The 23,794-nt window shown below is 36.8% G+C and overlaps 1 protein-coding gene across 5 annotated transcripts; it reads left to right on the top strand.

The window, feature by feature from the left end:
• The first annotated feature begins 27 nt into the window (after positions 1 to 27).
• TYW5 (tRNA-yW synthesizing protein 5) lies at positions 28 to 23,557 on the top strand. Of its 5 annotated transcripts, XM_035305242.3 has the most exons (9): positions 28 to 136; positions 654 to 721; positions 6,667 to 6,821; positions 11,545 to 11,614; positions 14,844 to 14,888; positions 16,032 to 16,169; positions 18,928 to 19,015; positions 19,389 to 19,505; positions 22,197 to 23,557. In XM_035305242.3, the coding sequence occupies exons 3-9, from the start codon at positions 6,790 to 6,792 to the stop codon at positions 22,451 to 22,453; spliced, it is 747 nt and encodes a 248-aa protein (XP_035161133.1). In that variant the 5' UTR covers positions 28 to 136; positions 654 to 721; positions 6,667 to 6,789; the 3' UTR covers positions 22,454 to 23,557. The 5 variants fall into 5 exon arrangements, with proteins under 5 accessions (XP_035161133.1, XP_003733255.2, XP_035161129.1 ...); XM_003733207.6 differs by lacking the exon at positions 654 to 721; XM_035305238.3 differs by lacking the exons at positions 654 to 721; positions 14,844 to 14,888.
• The last annotated feature ends 237 nt before the right edge of the window (positions 23,558 to 23,794 follow it).

Genomic DNA, 23,794 nt, shown 5'->3' with positions numbered 1-23,794 from the left:
TGAGGAGCCCTTTAGAACCGAAGTTCCGAGGACTGAAAGAGGGCAGGCGTGAGCAACCATGGCCGGGCAGCACCTCCTAGTACCCCGGCTGGAGGGCGTTTCTCGGGAGCAGTTCATGCAGCACTACTACCCACAGGTGAGGCCCTCGTGCGGGGCGGAACCATGGGAAGCCAGCGAGAGATGCAGCTTTCCCATTAGTACTGCTCGGAACTGGTTTCTAGAGACCCAGGGTGTGGGAAAGAGGCGCATCACTGCAGCAGATGACTGGTTGGCCCTTAGGCCAAGCAAAGGACAGGTGCACCGGAGACGCCGACTGGCTCCTCTATTGAAATTTCCGGAGAAAGTCCAATGTTTGTAGGGAGCAAGATGATGGCGGAGAGCTGAGTGCGAGACGTATTTTGCCCAAGCTCTCTACTCAGCATCTGTCAGGCTACTCCGAATTAATGGATTTGGAGGCACAGCTTTTCACTCCATTGATCCAACAGGGAAAGCAATGGGATTCCCCAGGGAAACTCCTACTGGCCTTGAGTTCTAACTAACTTAGGTTCTAGTTCCAACATTGGAGTCTTTTATACCTGTTGTTAGAACTTCAGGTCTTTAAAAGAAAACTAATAAAGAAATATTAGGGAAACAAGAAGTGCTTTTACTTGCAGTGCTTTACAAGGGAGTCCAGACTCAAGAAAAACGGAAGATATTGAAAGAAAAAATCCACAATATTACAGTAAGTCTGTTTATGGTAAGAAAACAAAAACAAAACCTAGCAATTTTCTTACCTGATATTTGCATTTATAAGGGTGGTCACAGAACTACAGTTCTGGAGCCAGACGCGGTGTATCACTCCTGTAATCCCAGCACTTTGGGAGGTTGAGGCAGGCGGATCACCTGAGGTAAGGAGTTTGAGACCGGCCTGACAAACATGGAGAAACCTCGTCTATACTAAAAATACAGAATTAGCCGGGCGTGGTGGCGCATGCCTGTAATCCTAGCTACTCAGGAGGCTGAGGCAGGAGAATCTCTTGAGCCTGAGTGGCAGAGGTTGCTGTGAGCCCGAGATTGTGCCACTGCACTCCAGCCTGGGCAACAAGAATGAACTCCATCTCAAAACAAACAAACAAACAACAACAAAAAGAACACTACAGTTCTGAGTGTTACCAAAGTCAGGGATTAGGTGCAGTGGCTCACGCCTGTAAGCCTAACATTTTAGGAGGCCGAGGCGGGTGCATCCCTTGGAGTTCGAGACCAGCCTGGCCAATATGGCGAAACCCCGTCTCTACCAAAAAGACAAAAATTAGCCAGATGTGGTAGCACGCTCTGTTTCCCCAGCTACTCTGGGGGTTGAGGTCGGAGGATCTGCTTGAGCCCAGGAGGTCGAGGCTGCAGTGATCCATGATCCTGTCACTGCACTCCAGCATGCAGGAGAGGGAGAGACCCTCGCTCAAAAAAAAAAAAAAAAAAAGAAAGAAAGAAAGAAAAAAAAAAGGCGAAGGTAGTGGGGCGTGGGAGGAATGAAGTTTTTCTTTTGAGAGAAACCTACGGGGTAGGATTCAAGCCTTTATTTGGAGACTTGTACTAGATGGGTTGTTCTTGTTCTCCCTGTCTCTAGACACCCCATCCCTCCCATCTCAGAATGTGCTAGTCGTAAGTAGCCTAAAAGGCAGTGTTGTGAAGATTAATGTATGTGGAAGTGCTTTATAAGATGCAGAGCAAAAGGTATTTTGTAATTTAATCTCTTCAGACAAGACATATATCACAAAGAAAGCATTATTACATTTAAAAAAGTTGAAAATTACAAACAACCTTCTCTTGCCATAGTGCAGTAAAACTAGAAATTAATAACAAAATTGGAAAAAAATGAGCTACCTTTCTATCTGGAAACATTAAAAAGCATGAGGGGGACATAGGCCTATGAGTTTTTTTGGTAAACATTTTCCCATAACTCCATCTGTATATTGTACAGGTACATGAATAGACCAGGGGAATAAAATAGAAAGTTCAGAAATTTCTATTCATATGGAAATTTAGTGTGTAATAAACATAACATTTCAAAAAGCCCTAGGGCAAAAAATGACTTTTTGAAAAATAGACTATTTTTTAGAGTCTTTTTAGGTTCATAGCACAATTGACCAAAGATACAGAGATTTCTCATATCCTTCCTGCCCTGACATGGATAGCCTCCTCCATGATCAACATCCCCTCATTAGAGTGGTGTATTTGTTACAATTGTTGAACCTACATTGACATATCATTTTCACCCAAAATTCACAGTGTACATTTAGGTCATACTATTGATATTTTACATGCCATAGGTTTGGGCAAATTTATAATAAAATGAATGCACCATTGTGGTATTACAGAGGAGTTTCACTACCCTAATGGTGCTGGAGAAATTGGATAGTCATTTAGAAAATGATAAAATTCTATTTATATCTCACACTGTACATAAGAATAAACTCCCAAGTGGATCAGAAAAATGTAAAGAAATGAAACTACACAAGTGCTAGAAGAAAATATGGGTAAATTCCTCTATAATCTAGGTCAATGGAAGGCATTTCTACCTATGACTCAAAATTCAGGTGTAATAATGGATTAAAATTTGACTACATGAAACATTTGTATGCCAGAAACACGGTAAGCAAATTTGAAAGACAAATACAAACTAGGAGAAAATAGTTGCAACATATATCTCATATAAAGGTCAGTAAAAGTCCTTGTATGGAAAGAACTTTTAAAACAGGTAAGGTGCAGGCATGGTTGCTCAAGCCTGTAATCCCAGCACTTTGGGAGGCCCAGGTGGGCGGATCACGAGGTCAGGAGTTTGAGACCAGCTTGACCAACATGTGAAACCCCGTCTCTACTAAAAATACAAAAATTAGCCAGGCGTGGTGGCAGGCGCCTGTAGTCCCAGCTACTCAGGAGGCTGAGGCAGAAGAATCGCTTGAACCTGGGAGGCCGAGGTTGCAGTGAGCCAAGATTGGGCCCCTCACTCCAGCCTGGGCAACAGAGCAAGACTCTGTTTCAAAATAAAAAAAGGAGTGAGGTGGGTGTTAAAATGCTGAAAATCTAGTAGAAAAATGAACAAATGATTGAGGGGAGAAAAAGCAACATTAAAATGGCCTTTAAACTAGGATGTTTAAGTTTACTCATAGGAGAAATAAAGCTACAATGAGATACAACTTCTTCCCTATCATATTGGCAAAAATTTAAAAAGTTCTGGTAATACTCTTTTGGTGAGGCTGTGAAGAAACTGGCACTGTCAAATTTTATACCAAATGGTACAACTCTTTTGGCATATCTATGCGCGTTTACTTATGACCCAGTAATTCCTCATTTAGGAATTTATTCTGAAGATACACCTTCAAAAATGTGAAAATATTTACATAGTGTTACTGTATTTGCAAATTATTAGAAATAACCTAAATGCCTATGCAGATGAGAATAACTGAATAAATTATGGCCCATTTACACTGAGGCATACTAAGATGTAAACAAGAATAAAGGTTATTTCTAGGATATATTTATGAATTTTTTAAAAAGCAAATTACAAAATATATAGTAAGTTATTTGTAAAAAAAGGAAGAGAGAAGGAAATACATGTTTTGATCACTTTGCAGAAAAGAAATACTGGAATGATAAGCCAAAAATTACAGAGAATCGGTTATGCATAGGGATGTGTGAGTATGAGATGGAAGAATATGGATGGGGTGACTTTTGTATAGTTTTGATTTGGGGAATCAGACTAATGTTTTACATGCTAAAGTCATAATAAAATCAACAAGGATAAAAAATTATTTTTTAAAAACCTGTAATATAGAATATCAAATGTAACACATGAACCTATTTAAATGGGAGAGAGAGAAGTTACCCATGTCACTTTTTTAAAACCCAGTACTTTAATTATATGTCCCCAATCTAAGACAAAAAGAACTAAAAGCAAACTGAATTCTAGTTAGTACAGTAAGTCCTCATTTAATGTTCTCTGTAAGTTCTTGGAAGCTGCAACTTTAAGGGAAATGGCCTATAATGAAACCAGTTTTTAACCACAGGCCAGTTAATATAAAGAAGAGTTAAGTTACAGTGGCATATTTATGGCCATAAAAACATCACCAGACTTGTAAATAAAGACCCAAAATATTTCTAATCTTAAACATTGAAATAAATATGAGCTACATATACATTTAAGAAAGATGAATAAAAACAAATAATTACTCAATTTTTGGTGAATTGTTGTCTAAAAGTGGTGGGTTAAATCAAGGAATAAATGTTTACAAATGGAAAATTGTAAGGAGCGCCTCCTACCACTGAACAGTTCAAAAACAAGTGTAGCAGGTTCACTGAGTGCTTTCATACTGCCTTGTTTATTGTGCACCTGTATGATCATTATATGCTTTACAAATTTTTGTTTTACATACTTTGTATCCACTCCTTCCTTCATTTTCCAACTTGCTCATTCCAGTTCAGCATCACAGGTGGCCGGAGTCTATCCTGGCAGCTCAGGCACAAGGTAGGAACCAACTCTGGACAGGATACCATCCCATCTCAGGGCGCACTCACACACACATGCACACACACACGTACTCATTCATACTAGGACTATTTAGACATGCCAGTGAACCTGCACATCTTTGGGATGTGGGAGGAAACCAGAGTGCCCGGGAAGACCCACAGACATGTGAGGAGAATGGAAGAACCACTCAGACACTGGCCCTGGCTAGGAATTGATCTTTTTTTCTCATCTGTGTTATAACTTAATTTGAGGACCTGCTGTAGACACGTTTTTTACAGTGGTGTGACCTAACAGTGGCAAAAGCAAATTCTGTGAATTCTTTACTTCCTGTGAATTCTGGGATTTTGCAAGTGATCAAACATTGAGGAGGATGGGAACTAGGTTTCTCACTGTTGAAAATGGGAATTACAAATTCAGTAGACTATAATGAACTTGAAATGTTTATGGTTCATACATCTATTAGGTGTATGTGTGTGTGCATGTATTATATATATGGATATATATGGAGAGAGAGCTGAATAGAATAGGTATATGAATTGTGGGGTATACATAGATCCTCACATGTATCCTAGTTCTGTCCACTGTGAAGAAACCAGAGCTACTTTAAGAAATGACCGATCACAGGGCTGGGCAGAAAAAGTATAAAAGACGTCAGATTGTGTTATTTTGCCATAAAGTAAGGAAGGGCCCAGGTTAAAAAATCACAAGAAGCATTTTGAAGGGGCTTACTGGCCAAATCTGGGATAATTTGGGCATCAAAATTATACCACTAGATTATTACCCAGTGAATAAAATAGTTCAATGGAAAAGTTAGAGCTTATTTTGATATTAGGATGCCAGCTAATAAATGTAGAAGAAATGATGGAGTTTAGAAAAATCACTGTTTTTTGTACTCATCATAGCAAAACATCGTGTGCCCCCTGATGTGGCATGCTGAGAAGGCAGCACCATTTCTTTTGTGGCACATTCCTTTTCCAAAATGTGTAACTTGAGTCTAATTATGAAGAAACTTCAGATAAACCCCATTTGAAGAGTTTTCTACAAAATAGCTGACCTGTACTCTTCCAAAATATCAGGGTCATAGAAGATAAAGAGGCTGACAATTAAACATTTCAGATTAAAAGAGATATTGCAACTAAATGCAATGTGGCATCTTAGACTGAATTCTGGGCTAGGAAAAAAAATAACACTAAAGGCAATTATTGGAACAATTAGAAAAATTTGAATATGGATTGTAGATTAGATAGTAGCATTATGTCAATGTTTTGTTTTTGTGTGTCTGTTGGAGTTTCACTCTCACCCAAGCTGGAGTGCAATGGCTCAATCTCAGCTCACTGCAACCTCCGCCTCTTGGGTTCGAACAATTCTTCCACTTTAGCCTCCGAAGTAGCTGGGATTACAGACATGCACCACCGTGCCCAGCTAATCTTTTTTTCTTTGGTATTTTTGGTAAAGATGGGGTTTCACCATGTTGCCCAGGCTGGTCTCAAACTCCTGACCTCAAGTAATCTGCCTGCCTCAGCCTCCTAAATTGTTGGGATTACAGGCATGAGCCACTGCACCCAGCCTACGTCAATGTTAAATATAATTTTGGTAATTATTCTGTGGTTATATAAGAGAATGTCTTTGTTCTCAGAAAATATACTTAAGTTTTTAGAGATAAAGGAGCATGGTGTCAGAAATTAAACAAATGGGCTCAAAAATTAAATTATGTTTAATTTAATTTCAATTAATATCTCCTCTTGACAGTAAGAACAAATTATAAAGCAAATGTGCAAAATGTTAAATTAACAATTGGTGAATTGGTGTAAAGCATTTGTGGAAATTCTTTGTAGAATTTCTTAAAACTTTTTTGTAAGTTTGAAATGACATCAAAATTAAAAGTTACAAAAATATTTGACTATAAAGTACAAATTTTAGTCATTATCTATTGATGGTCTTGCAGTTTTATTTTGTTTTTCTAATCTTAAAATTTTGTTCTAGATATTTCACAAGGCTCCTTTTCTTGTTTTAGTGACAGCATGAACTGTCAAAAGCTTTGAGTTCGAGCATCTTCGTAGCAAGTGTCGATCTTGTATTTGTCTCCCTGTGGCCAAGTACAGCTCTTGATATGTTGTTGGTCTTCATGAATTTTGTTGTTGTATTTCTTTCCTCACTTACAGAGAAAACCTCTTGTGTTGGAAGGGATTGATTTGGGGCCATGTACAAGCAAATGGACGGTGGACTACCTAAGCCAAGTTGGAGGGAATAAAGAAGTAAAGATTCATGTTGCTGCAGTTGCACAGATGGACTTCATTAGTAAGAACTTTGTATATAGGTATTTTCTTCTGAGGTTTACTCTGGGGATACAAATAACTTTTTAAAAACTTTTAAAATATTTTCACATTATTATACAAAGACCATATGGCATTTCATCTTTTGGCTGGTTTGATATAATCATGGAATAGCTTACTGATTTTTAAAGAGTGGTTTTTAAAAGACAAGAATTCTGAGTTTACATAATTATACAATGACTTTTTTTTTTGAGACAGAGTGTTACTCGGCCACCCAGGCTGGAGTGCAGGTGGGTGATTTCGCCTCACTGCAACCTCCGTCTCCTATGTTCAAGTGATACTCCTGTTTCAGTCTCTTGAGTAGCTAGGATTACAGGCACATGCCACTATGCCCAGCTCACTTTTGTATTTTTAGTGGAGACAAAGTTTCACCATGTTGGCCAGTCTGGTCTCAAACTCTTGGCCTCGAGTGATCAACCTGTCTCGGCCTCCCAAAGTGCTGGGATTACAGGCATGAGCCACCATGCCTGGCCAACAATTTTTTAAAATAGGGTATATACCCAATACCTTCTGGAGAGATGGAAGGAAGAGCACATTTCTATAACTAGGGTTAGAGTACATGTGAAGTTGGATGTGCTGTGTTCATTCAATGCTTGATTAATTAATTGATCCTACCACATTAGTAACTGTTGTCTAGAACAGGAAATTCCAGAAGGCTCTTGTTTTCTTTTCCTGCCGTCTCCAGAAAACCACGACAAGCTATGTTTGATATAATCTTTCATCAACTTAGATAACTTTTAAACATCATACTTAATTTTCCCTTTTGATAAAATAGTCTTAAATACCTTTAATTTCTTTCATGATTGTCATTTTATGCTGTGGAATTTCTTAAGAGTAAATAAGAAATAGGCAAAAGCTGCTGACTGTCTTAAGATGAAAGTTTTAAATGCTGTCATCTTGCAGATTTCATTTGCTATTTATTCCCATGAGTTTCATTTAAATTGTTAAATTAAAAACAAACAGCTTTCAAACTCTGAGCATGTGATGTTCCCAGCAAATTCAGTCTATTGGAAAGCCATGTAGTTCACAAAACTTCAGTTTAGAGATGAGTTAAACAGAGCTTCTAATGTCTACAACCATTACTTTCTCATTAGTTTTCCAAGTTCACATAGCAGCTGCCAAAGCATTGCTCAGTTTTTAATCCTTTGAATATTCACCATAATAGTTTTAGTTATTAATAGGCCATGAATTGAATTTAATTGCCCTAAGCTTTTCCAAGTGTAAGAACTTTTCATTTTTTATCAGATTAAAAATGCTGGAATGATGAGTGTTTTTCAGCCAGCAGTTAATGATGTTTATTTTCCAGGGAGTCCAATGCCATAACAAACGAGTATTGAAACTTCATCTTGAATTGCCTTGATGTTTTGTCATGTCTTTTAAACTTTTCAAAACTTGTTTTTGAAGCACATACATTATGTAACAGTTCCTATCGCAGCTTCCTCCAAGCCTTTCACTAGAGCTACTAAAAAGTTGCAAGATTATTTTTTTTAGTGCAAGAAAAAAAATAGGTTTAGTCATTTTTAGCATTTACCAGGCAGTAGGAAAGAAGGAATGCATCCAGGCCAGAGAGAGACTAGAAAGTAAGAAACCCTGCACACACATATTTATTATGATTATCACTTCAAATTGAGATTGCTATTATGCTTTATCAAACATTGGAAGATTGATACAGTAGCAAATATGAATTTTTACTTCTTCTTGGTAGCGCTCATTGTTCAGCGTTAGGAGAGTCTGAACAAAAGAACCTTGTGTGGTGAAAGGATATTGTTGGCATTCTTCTGATCGTAGATTGCTTTTAAAAAGATCATGTAAGGTTTGCCACATCTATCTGTCACATCCTGTAATTCCTGTCATCATCTTGCTCTTGTTGTACTCTCGTCAGTTCTGATCTTGATTTTATAAAGCAGCCTTTTCCAAATGGGGAACAAGACAGGGAAGGGCTTTCTTCTTTTTTAAAATGTTGATGACTACTTGCATGCTGCAAAAGGGTACATTATCATTGCTGTTAACCCCACCATCTGTCCTTTACTGAGCACTTATTATCAGTTACTGTGCCAAGCAATCTAGGTTATATTACTCATTTAAACTTTGGAACAATCTGTGAGGTAGATATTTTTAATAATAATTTCACAAATGAGGAAAGAGAGGTTTAAAAATATTAAGTAACTTCTCAGGATCATATAGCTTGAAATGATAGAATCCAAGGTGTTTACTCAAATTTCCCTGACTCCACAGAGTCTGTGATTAAACCTTTGACATTACCCTCCTTACTGGTGCTGCCAGTCCAGACAAATGGCACTTTAATAACCAGTGCCCTTCTTTTTGAAACATGGATAGATTTTTAAAAGTCAAACAACTTCCCAATTTATATATCTAATTTCTCCCCCATCTGGGCTTAGCAGAAGCTATGACAGGTACCACTACATAAGAGAGAAGGTTGCTGGTGCCACCCCAGTTCTGCTTATCTGGGCTGAGCTACTCTGTCTGCTTTTTCAGGTTCACTCTTCTGCTCTGTTTTTCTAAAGGTCTAAAGAGTACTTCTGTGTTTGCCCTAGTAAGAAAGCTAAGCCTGGGTAAATGCAACAATTACAGTAGTAGCTATGGTCCAGATAAGCTTCCCTACTGGCCCAGACCCTTCAAAGATGCTTTGAAGAAAGAAAGCACGAAGAAATGAAGGGTATATGGTGAGGTCACAGACGGGAAACATTGAGGAGGAGAATGTCAAGTAAATTTGTTGATATTAGTTAGTCAGACACTATTTATAGTCCAAGAAATCGTACTCTGCATTGGTCTGAGTAGTGGCAGACCCCTCTTTCCTCTCCTGCAATGCTCACTCTACATAATTACCAGAAGTGGCCTGAAGTTCAGATTGACATTCACAGCACCCACCAATCCATAACCTGGCATCAGATTCCCTTAGCTTTTTGCAGGAGGATATAAGGCAGAAAATGGCATTCTAGCAGGATAATATCAGTGGAGCCTTTATACAAATCCAGGGACTATTTTTTGACTCATAAGTTCCAGCTTAGTTGTAAGGGAATGAGACAATGGAGGTAGTATAGAAACACCTGAGCTTAAGTAAGGCCACAGAAACCAGAAGCTTGAAACACCCCATGAACTTAGCTTCTGCATTCTTCCAAGGGCCGTACTCAGGAGAGTTGCACTATACACAGGAAAGCCATATCCTCTACTTCTGAACAAGTATTTATGGTCCATTCATTCATAAGCCACATAGTGAGACATAATTCATCAACCAAATGTTATTTTTATAATAAACAGTGTTACCTGATGTCACAACTGACATTCAACATTTATCTTTAATTTTTTTTTAATTCAACATAATTCATGGGTTCACACCATGTTTGTTTTTACTTAGTATATTTCTGAGAAAACAGTGCAAGGAAAAAGTAAGCTGGCCCCAGGTCATCTTCTCATAGAGAAGGAGAAAGTGTTTAGCTAACCTTTCCTTTCCACTTTCTCAGTAGAGTTCAAGTGGGAAGATATTTAGTAGTAAGACTGAAAAGATTTCAGCTTTCAATCAGAAGTTTGGAGGCAGGAGTGCAGTGCAGGGAGCAGAGGAGAGGCTTTTGACCTAGAGGACTTCATTGTCTTGTTACCTACACAGTATCATCTTCATTTATAGGGCAGTACTTTTGATTCTAGAAAGTGAAGAGATAGAAGCAATCTGGAGTAAAAATATCCTTCTAGCTCAAGAGTGTGACATAAAGAAAATAAACTTTGCTTCTACAGGATTCAGCCCTGTTCATCAGGTTGGAATGAGACAGGCATTTGGGCAGAAATTTTGAGGAATAAAAATTGGTCACTTCACTGGAATTCTCCTTGAGCTATTCCTCAGAAGCAAGGATGAGAGCAGTGTTACTGGCTTCTGTGTTCTGTGATAGTGCCAAAAGGCAGGAAGAATGGGGGGTGGCTATCTTCATGGGACCATTTGTGTATTGTCTCTTCCAAAGTAGCACGAGTAGTTTGCCGCACTCTTCATAAGATTTGTTTTGCCATGACACTTAAAAACAGGTAGCAATCAGAACCTGAAAGTCTGTGTATTTGCAATGGTAATCAGATACCATACGGACATTTTTCTGTCATAACTTGGAATAGTAGAATATTGACCTATAGAAGGATCCATTAGAACCATAGAGTTTTAAATCTTTAATTCCAAAATTTTAGACAATTTAGGTCAAGTAAGCATATTGCTCAATGAGTTTTGAAAAGTTAGAATTTCACATAATAGGTTACATAAAAATTACAGATAGTGTAAAACAGGAGTTTAGGGCCAGGCATGGTGGCTCAAGCCTGTAATCCCAGCACTTTGGGAGGCCGAGGCGGGTGGATCACGAGGTCAAGAGATTGAGACCATCCTGGTCAACAAGGTGAAACCCCATCTCTACTAAAAATACAAAAAATTAGCTGGGCATGGTGGTGTGTGCCTGTAATCCCAGTTACTCAGGAGGCTGAGGCAGGAGAATTGCCTGAACCCGGGAGGTGGAGGTTGCAGTGAGCGGAGATCGCACCATTGCCCTCCAGCCTGGATAACAAGAGTGAAACTCTGTCTCAAAACAAAACAAAACAAAACAAAAAAAACAGGAGATTATATCCAACTCCAACAAGCCTTTATGTGTAGTGATCACATTCTTACTAGTTGACCTGTTATTATTATTAAGCCTAAGGATTCTTCTATGTGTATTTCAGAACTTTACCTTTTGACCAGTTAGTCCAGAGAGCAGCTGAAAAGAAGCATAAAGAATTCTTTATTTCAGAGGTAATTGCTTTTAACATTTTAAAAAGAAGTCATTAATATCTGTATACTAAATGGGTTTTCTTATGAAAGGATACTAGATATACAAGAGCTATAGCCTTCTCTGATAGACATTCTTAAGATGTAGTTGGATGCACCATAGACTGTAGCTCTGCTATTTTTTAGCTCTCAAACTTTGGCCAAACGATTTTTCTGTACTACAGTATACTCATCTTTGAAATGGGGGTAATAATACTACCTATTTTATAAAGTGTTTGTGAGGATTAACTAAATAAAGTCAGTAAAATACTTAGCAGTATGCCTGATGTATAGAAATTACTCATTAAATGTTAGCTATTAATGTTACTTCCTTTTAAAATGCTTTGGTCTGATATGCCAACATCAAATGCTAATGGAGAACTTCATTTTCATGTCTATTGACTATTAGCCTTTTTCCATATTCTTGTTATCAATGTGATTTCTATGTGTGTATTTGCTGTAATATTTGTTCAGGATTAAATGCAGAAGAATTCTACTTAATTATAGTCTAGCTTTAAATAATTTAATTTAAATACCTTGAGTAAGACATTAAGGCCTTGTATATAAATATGTTTTTAAAAATTCACTGTGTTGGCCAGGTGTGGTGGCTCATGCTTGTAATCCCAGCACTTTGAGAGGCCGAGTCAGGCAGATCACCTGAGGTCAGGAGTTTTGAGACCAGCTTGACCAACATGGAAAAACCCCATCTCTACTAAAAACACAAGATTAGCCAGGCATGGTGGCGCATGCCTGTAATTCTAGCTACTCGGGAGGCTGGGGCAAGAGAATCACCTGAACCTGGGAGGCAGAGGTTGTGGTGAGCTGAGATCGCGCCATTGTATTCTAGCCTGGGCAGCAAGAGCAAAACTCCATCTCAAAAAAAAAAATCACTGTGTTACTCAAAAGCACATTTTAAAAACAAATTGCTTTTTAAGCTTTGAATAAAGCTGTTGTCTGCATTTGTGCCATTGCATTTTTACAGTTCTCTTGTCAGGTAATAGTTACACTAGATTACCACCACAATCCCCACAAACTCTGTAGGTCTGTGATTCTGTAGTATAACCAAAATATCTTTTAAAATTGATCCCATTAGTTGCACCTGAGAACTGTTTTCTCACTTTATAGCCATGCTTTGAACATGTATATTGAGTTGCCCTTGGGTACTTTTGTATCTAAAGGTAATGAGTGGTACAGATTTAAATAGCCATGAAATGTGAAGTAAAAGAAATAGACACATGGTAAAAGATTAAAGTCTAAAAATTATGGAAAGTATGTAAACAAGATCAACATGAACTGTCAGTTTGGTCCTCTAGGAAGCAGATGCTGGATGGAATTAGGAATGCAAAAGGCTTGTTAAATAGAAATACCTGTGAAAGGAAAGGCGAGGAAGCCATCAGATGTAGATACAGATCTGACAGTCTCTGCCAATTCATCCTGGAACTCCTGAGCAGACTGCCTGTGAGAAAAGTCCTGCATTGGGTGGCAGTGTCCAGGTCGTTTACCATCTTAAGTCACTGGTTGGGACTACCCCAAGAAGAACATGACCTGGGTTCCAATCCTGAGGTGGACCTAAAGAAGCTAACAGCTGGTAGCTCTAAGCAAATCACACTTCTTGCAGTTAAGCAGTGAGTTCTTTCTTGAAGGGATTTCTGAGAAGTGTACCTCTGTGTCTGCTGCATGAATTTTACTTTTTAAATCTTAGAACTAGTAGAAAACCCTCAGAATTTTGAAGAACATATTTTGAAAATCTGATGTGGTGGTAGGTAAAAATAGAAAAACAGTGAATCTGAGAGTTCAATTAAAACTTCAATCATCAGTTTATGTTTTAAGATAAATATGATCTTTTGAAGTTTGTGTTATAATGCTCAGTACTGGGTGAAAGAGGCAGAATTCGGAGTTTGGATTGCCTACGTGCTTGACTTGGTCTCACTTTTCTAACAGTTAATATTTTATAGTTCAAACAACTCTCTATTTAGGTACTTGGTGAAGTAAAAATAATAATTTTCGGCCTAGCATGGTGGCTCATGCATATAATCCCAGCACTCTGGGAGGCCAAGGCAGGAGGATCACTTGAGCCCAGGAGTTTGAGACCAACCTGGACAATATAGCTAGTCTCCTTCTCTACAAAGAGTAAAAAAAAAAAAAAAAGTTAGCTGAAAGTCCCAGCTACTTGGAGGGCTGAGGCAGGGGGATTGCCTGAGCCCAGGAGGTTGAGGCTGTAGTGGGCATGATCGCATTACTGCACTCCAGCCTGGGTAACAGAATGAGACCCTGTCTGAAAACAATTTAAAAAATTTAAATATTAATTTTTTAAATGATCAATTTAAGTTTACTACATGAAATTATATATTTCTGATTCATACATGAGCTGAATCTTAAGCATTTGGCTTGAGAATTTATAGGCAGGGATAGGCTTACATTGATAAAATATAGTGTTCTAGATTTTAAAGATATATATTATTAAAAGCATAAGGTGTTTTGTTACTGTACATTTATATTTGCTAAGTATTAAAACACTTAAAATAAGTCTAAATAATTTGAAATATAAAGACTAACTCATTGTAGCTTTAGAGATGGTATGTATATATTGTCTTTAGAATTTATTTTACTTAATGTCTTAAGGATCCAGTCATTATTATGAGCAACATATTAAAGACATTTCTTCATATGGCCACCAGAGAGCATTAGTAGAAAGGGTAAGAGAATTAACTTTTTTTTTTTTCTTTCTTGAAACAAGGTCTTGCTCTGTCTTGTCACCCAAGCTGGAGTGCAGTGGCACTATCATAGCTCACTGCAGCCTCAGCCTCCCGAGTAGGTGGGACTACAGGCACGCACCACCATACCCAGCTAATTTTTTTGTAGTTGGTGTCTCACTCTGTTGCCCAGGCTGGTTCTGAGCTCTCGGACATAAGCAGTCTTCCTGCCCTAGCCTCCCAGAGTGCTAGGATTATACGTGTGACCCACCATGACCAGTGATAATTGAACTTTTTAGAAAACTACTTAACTGGGTCAGATTTTAAGATTTGTTTCCTAACTTCTTTACTTCGTAATATTTTTGAAATTAAGGTGTTTTATTTTTTTCCATAGTTCTGAGTACATAATTCTTTTTTTACTTTTAATTATTATGAATACATGATAGCTATACATATCTTAGCATTTTTACATTTAAAAAAGTAAAATATTGCTGATGTTATTTTTCTATGGGATGTTTAAGGATGAGAAATACTACTTACGATCACTTGGAGAAGATCCTAGAAAGGTAAGAAATCTGAAGGTAAACAATTGCTTAAAATCTAAATGGATGTCTATATGTTAACTGGCAACACTGTACCTTTTATACTTACTGCCTGACATATACCCTGTTTATCCTTTTTCATTCTTTTCTCAGTGATTTCTGCCTCTAAATAAGAGGTAAGATGATTAAAAATTGATTACTTTTTATTCAGGTAGGCCTTTAGAATCTTAGTGTTTATAGTCATCTAATCTCTATACAATAAGAAATCTCTTCTGTATATTTTATATAGGTGGTGACTCAGCTAATAAAATATTAATCCAAAAATAATTATTAGAATCCTGAATAGTTTACTGTATAAGTTTTGACATGTACTCAGAATCAAATCAGTATGGCTGCCATGCTAAGGAGTAGTCCCTAAAATGATCAAATGGGATTTTTTTCCCATTAATATGACCATTTAGTTGTTTACTCTCTCTTTTAAGCCCTCCCCTCAGTAGAATTCACAGATTTTATGTAGGTGATGACTAGTAATGTTAGTTGAGGGTGTTGACTCCCGAATATTAGAGTGGACAACAATTGTGTAATTCTTGCTTAAAGTAGGAAGAACCTTTCTATTAATGAAGTATATTGAGCTTAATGGTAGTGATACTATTAAATCTGCAATCTTGTTACACAGCCTGGTATGTCTTCATTTGAAAGATCATATATTGGGTAGGCGAGGTGGCTCACGCCTATAATCCCAGCACTTTGGGAGGCTGAGGTTGGTGGATCGCCTGAGGTCAGGAGTTGGAGACCAGCCTGTCCAACATGGTGAAACCCTATCTCTTCTAAAAATTAGCCAGATGTGGTGGCACAGGTATGTAATCCCAGCTACTTAGGAGGCTAAAGCAAGAGAATTGAGAATCACTTGAACTCGGGAGGCAGAGGTTGCAGTGAGCCAAGATGGTGCCACTGTACTCCACCCTGGGTGACAGAGCAAGACTCTGTCTCAAAAAAAAAAAAAAAAAAAAAAAAAGGAAGGAAGGAAGGGAGGAAGGGAGAAAGGTCATATAGTGGCACATGGTCACATCATAGTATTTTAAAGCAGTGAACAAAGTTTTGCCCCATTCTTCCTTAATATCATAGGGTCTAATTTAATTTTTTCTTTATATGTTTCTGTAAATACAGGATGTTGCAGATATCAGAAAGCAGTTTCCTTTGTTGGAAGGAGATATTAAGTTTCCAGAATTCTTCAAAGAGGAACAGTTCTTTTCCAGTGTTTTTCGAATTAGTTCACCAGGATTACAACTTTGGACTCATTATGATGTATGCTACATAAATGAGATATCTAAAGCTACAATAGATCTTTAGCATTATAGATTTAACAGTCACAGTTTTAACTTCCTATAGGCTACCCTAAAGATCTGTGTAATTTGCTGAAACATGACTTTTGAAAATAAGTACTCTGCATAGCAGTTATACAGGAGTGAATTATTTTGCTAATGGCAAAGCCTAGTTGATTCCTCACATTTGTATTGCTCTGTGGTCCTAATTCTTGATTCATCATCATATATATACCAAGTTTTATGAAGCGATTTTTTTTGCATGTGAAAAATGGCCATCAGATAAGGGGGGAGATTTTATTGAAAAAAGTGATAAGCTTGTAGTATGAGAAGGTGTAAATGATACACATGACTCTGGCCACCCAGAGATCCATAGCTCTCTCCAGAGTTACATTATTCAGGAAAATGGCAGAAGCTTGTTGAGTCATTAGCAATGATAAGATCTGAGGATATCTGAAGATCTTAGTATATATATGCCTTGAGAATGTCAAATATCTGCTATATTTGTAGGGCAGCAAAATGTGTGCAGTATTGATCTTGATTATTTATCGATGATGTTATTTTTTTTGCTTAAGTTTGTGTACACATCTATAAGCATTTTAAAAACATTAAAAATACTATTCTGGTATGTAGTTTGGTGTTGGGAAGTAGAGAAACTTGAGGAAGGTAGAGCAGTACCTGACAAGTTTCCAAAGAGAAAAAAAATTTTTTAAGTTCTAAATCACACTGTAATGTTTTTCTGTTTTTTTTTTTTTTGAGACGGAGTTTTGCTGTTGTTACCCAGACTGGAGTGCAATGGCACGATCTTGGCTCACCGCAACCTCTGCCTTCTGGGTTCAAGCAATTCTCCTGCCTCAGCCTCCCAAGTAGCTGGGACTACAGGCATGCACCACAATGTCCAGCTAATTTTTGTATTTTTAGTAGAGACAGGGTTTCACCTTGTTGACCAGGATGGTCTCGATCTCTTGACCTCGTGATCCACCTGCCTTGGCCTCCCAAAGTGCTGGGATTATAGGCGTGAGCCACCACGCCCAGCCTTATAATGTTTTACACATGTGTTTTATAATTCAGTTGAGAACTTCTTGGGAGGATTTTACCATAGTCAGTAAATTTGTAATTAAATGAAATAGACATAAACTCTTAGCATATTTTATAGTTTTATATTAATGACATAGTGAGAAAATCATGTGGTAATACATTGTAACTACATTCTATGATTATTATCATTATTACTGTTGTTGTTTTTGAGACAGAGTCTGCGCTATCACCCAGGCTGGAGTACAGTGGCACAATCGTAGCTCACTGCAACCGATCCCTCCCAGGTTCAAGCGATTCTTGTTTCTCAACCACCTGAGTAGCTAGGATCACAGACATGCACCAGCACACCCGGCTAATTTGTTGATGTAATTATAGTATCGATGGGGTTTTGCCATGTTGGCCAGGCTGGTCTTGAACTCCTGGCTTCAAGTGATCTATCCACCTCAACCTCCCAAAGTACTAGAATTACAGGTGTGAGCCACGCCTCTACGATTACGTTTTAAATTTTAAGTAGTATCCCTTTTACTTTGAATTATAATGGAATGGTGGGGCACAGAGGCTCATGCCTGTAATCCCAGCACTTTGGGAGGCTGAGGCGGGCGGATCACCTGAGGTCGGGAATTCGAGACCAGCCTGACTAACCTAGAGGAAACCTCATCTCTACTAAAAATACAAAATTAGCCAGGTCTCATTGCAGGCTCCTGTAATCCCAGCTACTTGGGAGGCTGAGGCAGGAGAATCGCTTGAACCCAGGAGGCAGAGGTTGCAGTGAGCTGAGATCATGCCATTGCACTCCAGCCTGGGCAACAAGAGCAAAACTCTGTCTCAAAAAGAGAAAAAAAAAGAATTATAATAGAATGTAATATATAAAGTATTTCTTATAAAATTAAGTCAGAGGAATGCTAGTTTGATTGTATAGTTATAGTATACATAAGTAAAAGGTTAGTACTAAAGGAAGAAAGCTTGGGTAGAAGTAAAAAGTCATGAATGCATCTTGCTTAGAATTTATCTTAAATCCTTAGATAATTCTCAGAATTATGTGGCTCTGCCTTTTACATTTTTCACAATCTTTACCAAGAAAGTGTACTATTGCATTCACAGGAAAAGTTAAGATTGCTCCAATAATAAATATATATTCAGAAAATCTGTCATAAATCACCATACTGTTTGCAGAAAAGAAAAAAAATCTGTGAAATTATATTCCTATAAAAATAATTTGAAAATCAAGGTTCCTATAATGAAATTATGGTTGAACATACATTAAGAGTTTAGCAGTAGTTGCAGCAGTACCTTGTATTTTCCTGGCATCTGATTTTTCTAAGTGCTTTTACTCTGTTGTCTAATACTGGGCTTATAGCATTCCTTAACAGATAGTAAGTATTAACCAAGGGGAGCCTTAAATAGGCTTAACTATGCTAACTGTCAGTTAGTGACAAGGGCAAATAGTTTTCTGACTTCCCATTTCCTAATTTGCCAAGCCTTCCCATTTTAGGGCAGTACTGCAGAAATATCTTTAAGGCCCAGTTGTATATGGAGTACAGACGTTTTTACTGTTAGGTGACTGTAATGACTGTGAGAGTCCTAAGTGAAGTAAGTCAAGTCTCATTAAAGGATCAGGTTTGCAGTTAAAATTTAGAATGCCATTGGTTCTATTTATTTGAATTTTAGATAATAATTACCCATAAGCTTTTATTGGTCTTCAGGTAATGGATAATTTCTTAATACAAGTGACAGGAAAAAAGCGTGTTGTACTCTTCAGTCCTCGAGATGCCCAGTATTTATATTTAAAAGGTAGGGTTTTTTTTAAAGTTTATATTTCTAAAGTCTATTCAGTTACTCTTTGAGAAATCACTTGATTCTTACAGGAAAAGAACACTTTAGGATGTCTTCCTAATTGTATTCTCCATTGTATTTGTGTATATATGTAATAACAGGTTCAAATTTTGAGATTATCTTAATTATATTACATGGGTATCAGTCATCAGAATTAAAGAGTGAGTCACTGAAAACTGTCTTAGATGTCAGTAGCATAGTAATTGTCACAGTGCGGGTATAGTAAGTAATTGTATAGAAAAGAATAAATTTTCAAATGTATATTTGTGATTACTTTTATTTAAATGCTAACTTTGTTGAATCTACATTATCCCTTTTTGGAATTTTTTAGGTACTAAATCAGAAGTACTGAATATAGATAACCCAGACTTGGCTAAATATCCACTTTTTTCCAAGGCTAGAAGATATGAATGTTCCCTTGAAGCTGGTGATGTATTATTCATTCCTGGTAAGATTTCTAGACCTCAGTAATGTGCTATTTATAAAATATATACTCTGTCACTCATCCTTCATGTGATTTTTTTTTTTAGTACAAACATATATTTGTTATATGTATCCTGTCCTATACAAGATGACTTTTATACAAAACTCGTGTGTGTGTGTGTGTGTGTGTGTGTGTGTGTGTGTGTGTGTGTGTGTGTTTAAAGCAGGCCTAGGCAAACTTATAAAGTTAACAGTCCTAGCACTTTGGGAGGCTGAGGTGGGAGGATTGCTTGAGGCCAAAAGTGCAAGACCAGCATGAGCAACATAGTGACACCCTGTCTCTATAAAAATAAATAAATAAGTTTAGTCAGGTATGGTGGTATGCATCTGTGAGTCCCAGCTACTTGGGAAGAAGAATCTCTTGGGCCCAGCAGATTGAGGTTGAAGAAGTTGAAGCCATGGCATCATGAAACCACTGTACTCCAGCCTGAGCAACAGAGCAACACTGTCTCTAAATAAATTAAATTAACAGTCTTGCTTTCAAGGGCAACCTGTAAAAATAATATTATACTCTATAAACTATTTTACTAAATGACATCAGATAAGACACTTTTTTAAATGTGTTTTTTGTTGTTGCGTTTTTTTAATTTTCCCAGTAAGATACTTAATATCTCAGAAAAGATTATACTGGTTGGTTTTTTAAATTATGTTTTAAAAATAATATTGTCCTCTTTTTTATTAAATGGCATCAAGTAAGATACTTTATATCTGGGAAAAGATTATATTGATTGGTTTTGTAAGTTATTTTTAAAATATTCATGTATTTTAGAATTGTGTCATGGCCAAAACAGATGAAAGGTTTCATTAAGTATTAAAATTTTATAATCTGAACACCTATGGTATCATTTGTGTATATGATTTTTCTATACAGTCTGGATTTGTGTCACTTAATTTCTTTGTTCAATTAATAGGCATTAGTTTGAAAGTCCATAAAGTTTTAATGTTAGTCACCACAGCAAGGTAATTAACATTATAATTAATACTTAAAAATGAACTCTTGGCCGGGTGCGGTGGCTCAAGCCTATAATCCCAGCACTTTAGGAGACCAAGGTGGGTGGATCACGAGGTCAAGAGATCGAGACCATCCTGGTCAACAAGGTGAAACCCTGTCTCTACTAAAAAGACAAAAATTAGCTGGGCATGGTGGCGCACACCTGTAGTCCCAGCTACTCGGGAGGCTGAGGTAGGAGAATTGCTTGAACTCAGGAGGCGGAGGTTGTGGTGAGCCGAGATCACGCCATTGCACTCCAGCCTGGGTAACAAGAGTGAAACTCCATCTCAAAAAAAAAAAAAATGAACTCTTGAAGATTATTAAAATCATAATTAAAATTAAAGGAATGTATTAAGTTCTATTCATAGTTGTAATTCCGTATCTAAATTAATATATTAAGAATCATTAATACTTCTTTTCATTGATAAAAATAAGCAAATATTAATAAAGATAGATATTTGATGATTTCATTTGGGACTAGATGATAAATTCCTTGAAGACAAAGAACCATGTTTTGTTCATCTTTGTCTTCCCCCAAAGAGCCTGATATATGTCTTTCATATAATTGATTATCTATAAAAATTTGATTGACTTTTTATTCTTATTTTCATTGAAAGCAACCAATGTATTAGTCTTCAAATCCAATGCCATCTTTTAAATTTACATTTTTGGGAACATGATTAAGATCTATGTGGTTTTCCTTTATTCTATATGCAATTGTTTTATGAAAAAAGAAAAAAAAACAGAAATATTGAATATTTGCATATATTTTTAAACAAAAGCAAAATTCCTATCTTTGGGTTTAAATTCAACAGAATGCTTAGCATTTTCTTCCTATTATATTGAATAAAGGAGAAAAGATTGTGAAAGAAAGTGTAGTTAAGATTAAAGCCATGTTTGAAAATTAGTTTTCCAAATCAAAATATGTTAAGCTTTTGTTTTTCCTTAAACACTCTTAGAATAAGTTTCTAAAATTTAAATCTCCCTTTCACAGGATTAAAAGGGTTTTTTAATGTGATTAGTGTAGGTATATAATATGATAAAAATTTACTTATAATTTCTACTACCAAAATATTTGCTGTAGTTTTATATACTATTTATAAAGGAGCTGAAAGAAATATAAGATGATTATAATTACATTTGAAATATAAAACTAAGGAGGCCATAATGAATACGAAATTAAGCAAGTCAGAAAACCAAATTGCAGTTTGAACAGGAAGTCTTCGGGGACAAAAGTATTGTAGTGAATCAGAAAAGGTCAAAGATACTCCTCAAGTAATTGAAATGTTCTGTGTACCAAAAAATAAACACTTTGATATGGTTGCATGACTCAGGAAGTATAAACAAGTAACACAAAACACAGCCCTAGATTAGAGAACTGCAAAACAAATATATCTTTATTATGTCTTTCAAGTTTAAAGGAAAAATTGCTATTTCTAAAGGTTTTAAAAGTAAGGGTTGTGCTATTGACACTTTAAATTTGTTGGCAATTCATAAAAGTTAAAATGATTCTGTTAAAAGCCTGGAGTGTGCTAACGAAGGGATCTGGTTACAAGAATTATTTCTTACATTGGCTATATGCAATTCGTGATATTTCACTGACATTTTGGGTTTTTTTTTAAACTGTAGGTTTTATTTTTAACTTGTTTTTTAAACTTTCTCCAGCTTTATGGTTCCATAATGTAATTTCTGAAGAGTTTGGAGTGGGAGTGAACATCTTTTGGAAGCACCTTCCATCTGAATGCTATGATAAAACAGATACCTATGGCAACAAAGATCCTACAGCAGCATCAAGAGCTGCACAAATTTTGGACAGAGCCTTGAAAACACTGGCCGAGTTACCAGAGGAATATAGGGACTTCTATGCACGACGAATGGTCGTACACATTCAAGACAAAGCCTACAGCAAGAACTTTGAGTAAATAATTAAGTGAATGCAATGCACATAAACATTTTAATAACATTTAGGTAAAATACTTTTAAGGTATAATGATATAAATTAATCTTTAAATATTTTATTAAAATAGGAAAGAAATCAGATTTATAGATTACATAAATAGGAAAGGGTGTTTGTGTGGATTCTCCTTGATGCAGATTGTTATAATTAAAGAATGCTGTGCTGGGACCACTCTTTAATGTTCAGATGCTGACCATTTAAAAGTCCAACTGAAAATGACTTAAACAATAAGAAAATATATTGAATCACAACACATGAAATTTATAGATAGAATGGGCTACAGTATTTCTGATCCAGTGATTCTGTAATGTCATCAAGAACCTTGGGAGCCCGCCTCCGTACCCCACCCCCTTTTCACCCACAACACTGGCATCATCCTAAGGCTGGCTACCCTCGTGGTCATGGGATGACTGCCAGTAGCAGTTGGAGCCTTCTGCATCTTCATTTACATGCAGTGGAAGAGTCAGGCTGGATTCTAGGGGCCTCGTCCTAATATGAGAAAGCTTCCCCAGAATTCACTTTCCATATCCTAAGGTCTCATTGCTCTAAAATAACTTAGACCTGTCTATCCCGGAGTCACTGGCAAAGGGTCTGGAATAACACTTAGGGCAGTAAGGTCTACTGGAGCTGAGAATAGAAGTGGAGGCCTCATAAGGGGTATATGGGGACAGAATGGATAAGTTTTAAAAATCATGATTCTGATAGGAAAACCACGAGTAACCAATAGTATCTATTACATTTGCTAAGAAGAATTTTATGAGGAACTTTAAAAAACTGTACAGATACCTTGGTCCCAACTTTGTAGACTGATTGAGAATGTTTGGGATATGGTGTAGGAACTTAATGGACCTCACAGGGTGTTTTCATACATAATCAGCTGAGATCAACTGGACTTGATGATAGTGACTTGGATTATTAGTTTTGTAATTAGTCCAAAACAAATGTTTAATCTGATTCTGACGTTTTTTGCCACCAGTTTGTCAGGTCTGTCCTTTTTTTGGTTTTTGTATGTTAGAAAACATTTACTTAAAGAATGAATAAATGAGATCGTAATAGTGTTGTAATTGAAGACAGTGAGCCATTGTGTGTGGATCTCTGCTATTCTTTGTTCTGTACCTAGTAATTATATTGCAGTGTCATTGAAGAGCAGATAATCTTTGCTGAACATAAATGTGCCCATCTAAAGCAATCTCTTAGAACATCAATTTGGTGCATTTTAATTAGAGAAAATAATTTTCTCTACTGAAGAGAATCCATCCATTCATGCCCTATAAATAATAGTAAATAAGAAAGGAAAAGCATATAA

The sequence above is a fragment of the Callithrix jacchus genome, chromosome 6 (genome assembly GCF_049354715.1).
Source record: "Callithrix jacchus isolate 240 chromosome 6, calJac240_pri, whole genome shotgun sequence".
NCBI lineage: Eukaryota > Metazoa > Chordata > Mammalia > Primates > Cebidae > Callithrix > Callithrix jacchus.
The sequence above is the reverse complement of the archived record's forward strand: the minus strand, read 5'-3'. Positions and strand labels throughout refer to the sequence as shown.

Bases quoted from the DNA above. Each gene is read 5' to 3' on its own strand.
- TYW5 (XM_003733207.6), top strand. From the start codon at position 59: ATGGCCGGGCAGCACCTCCTAGTACCCCGGCTGGAGGGCGTTTCTCGG. The intron at 137-6,666 runs GTGAGGCCCTCG...CCTCACTTACAG, and splicing joins TGCAGCACTACTACCCACAG to AGAAAACCTCTTGTGTTGGA. The intron at 16,170-18,927 runs GTATGCTACATA...ATTGGTCTTCAG, and splicing joins AACTTTGGACTCATTATGAT to GTAATGGATAATTTCTTAAT.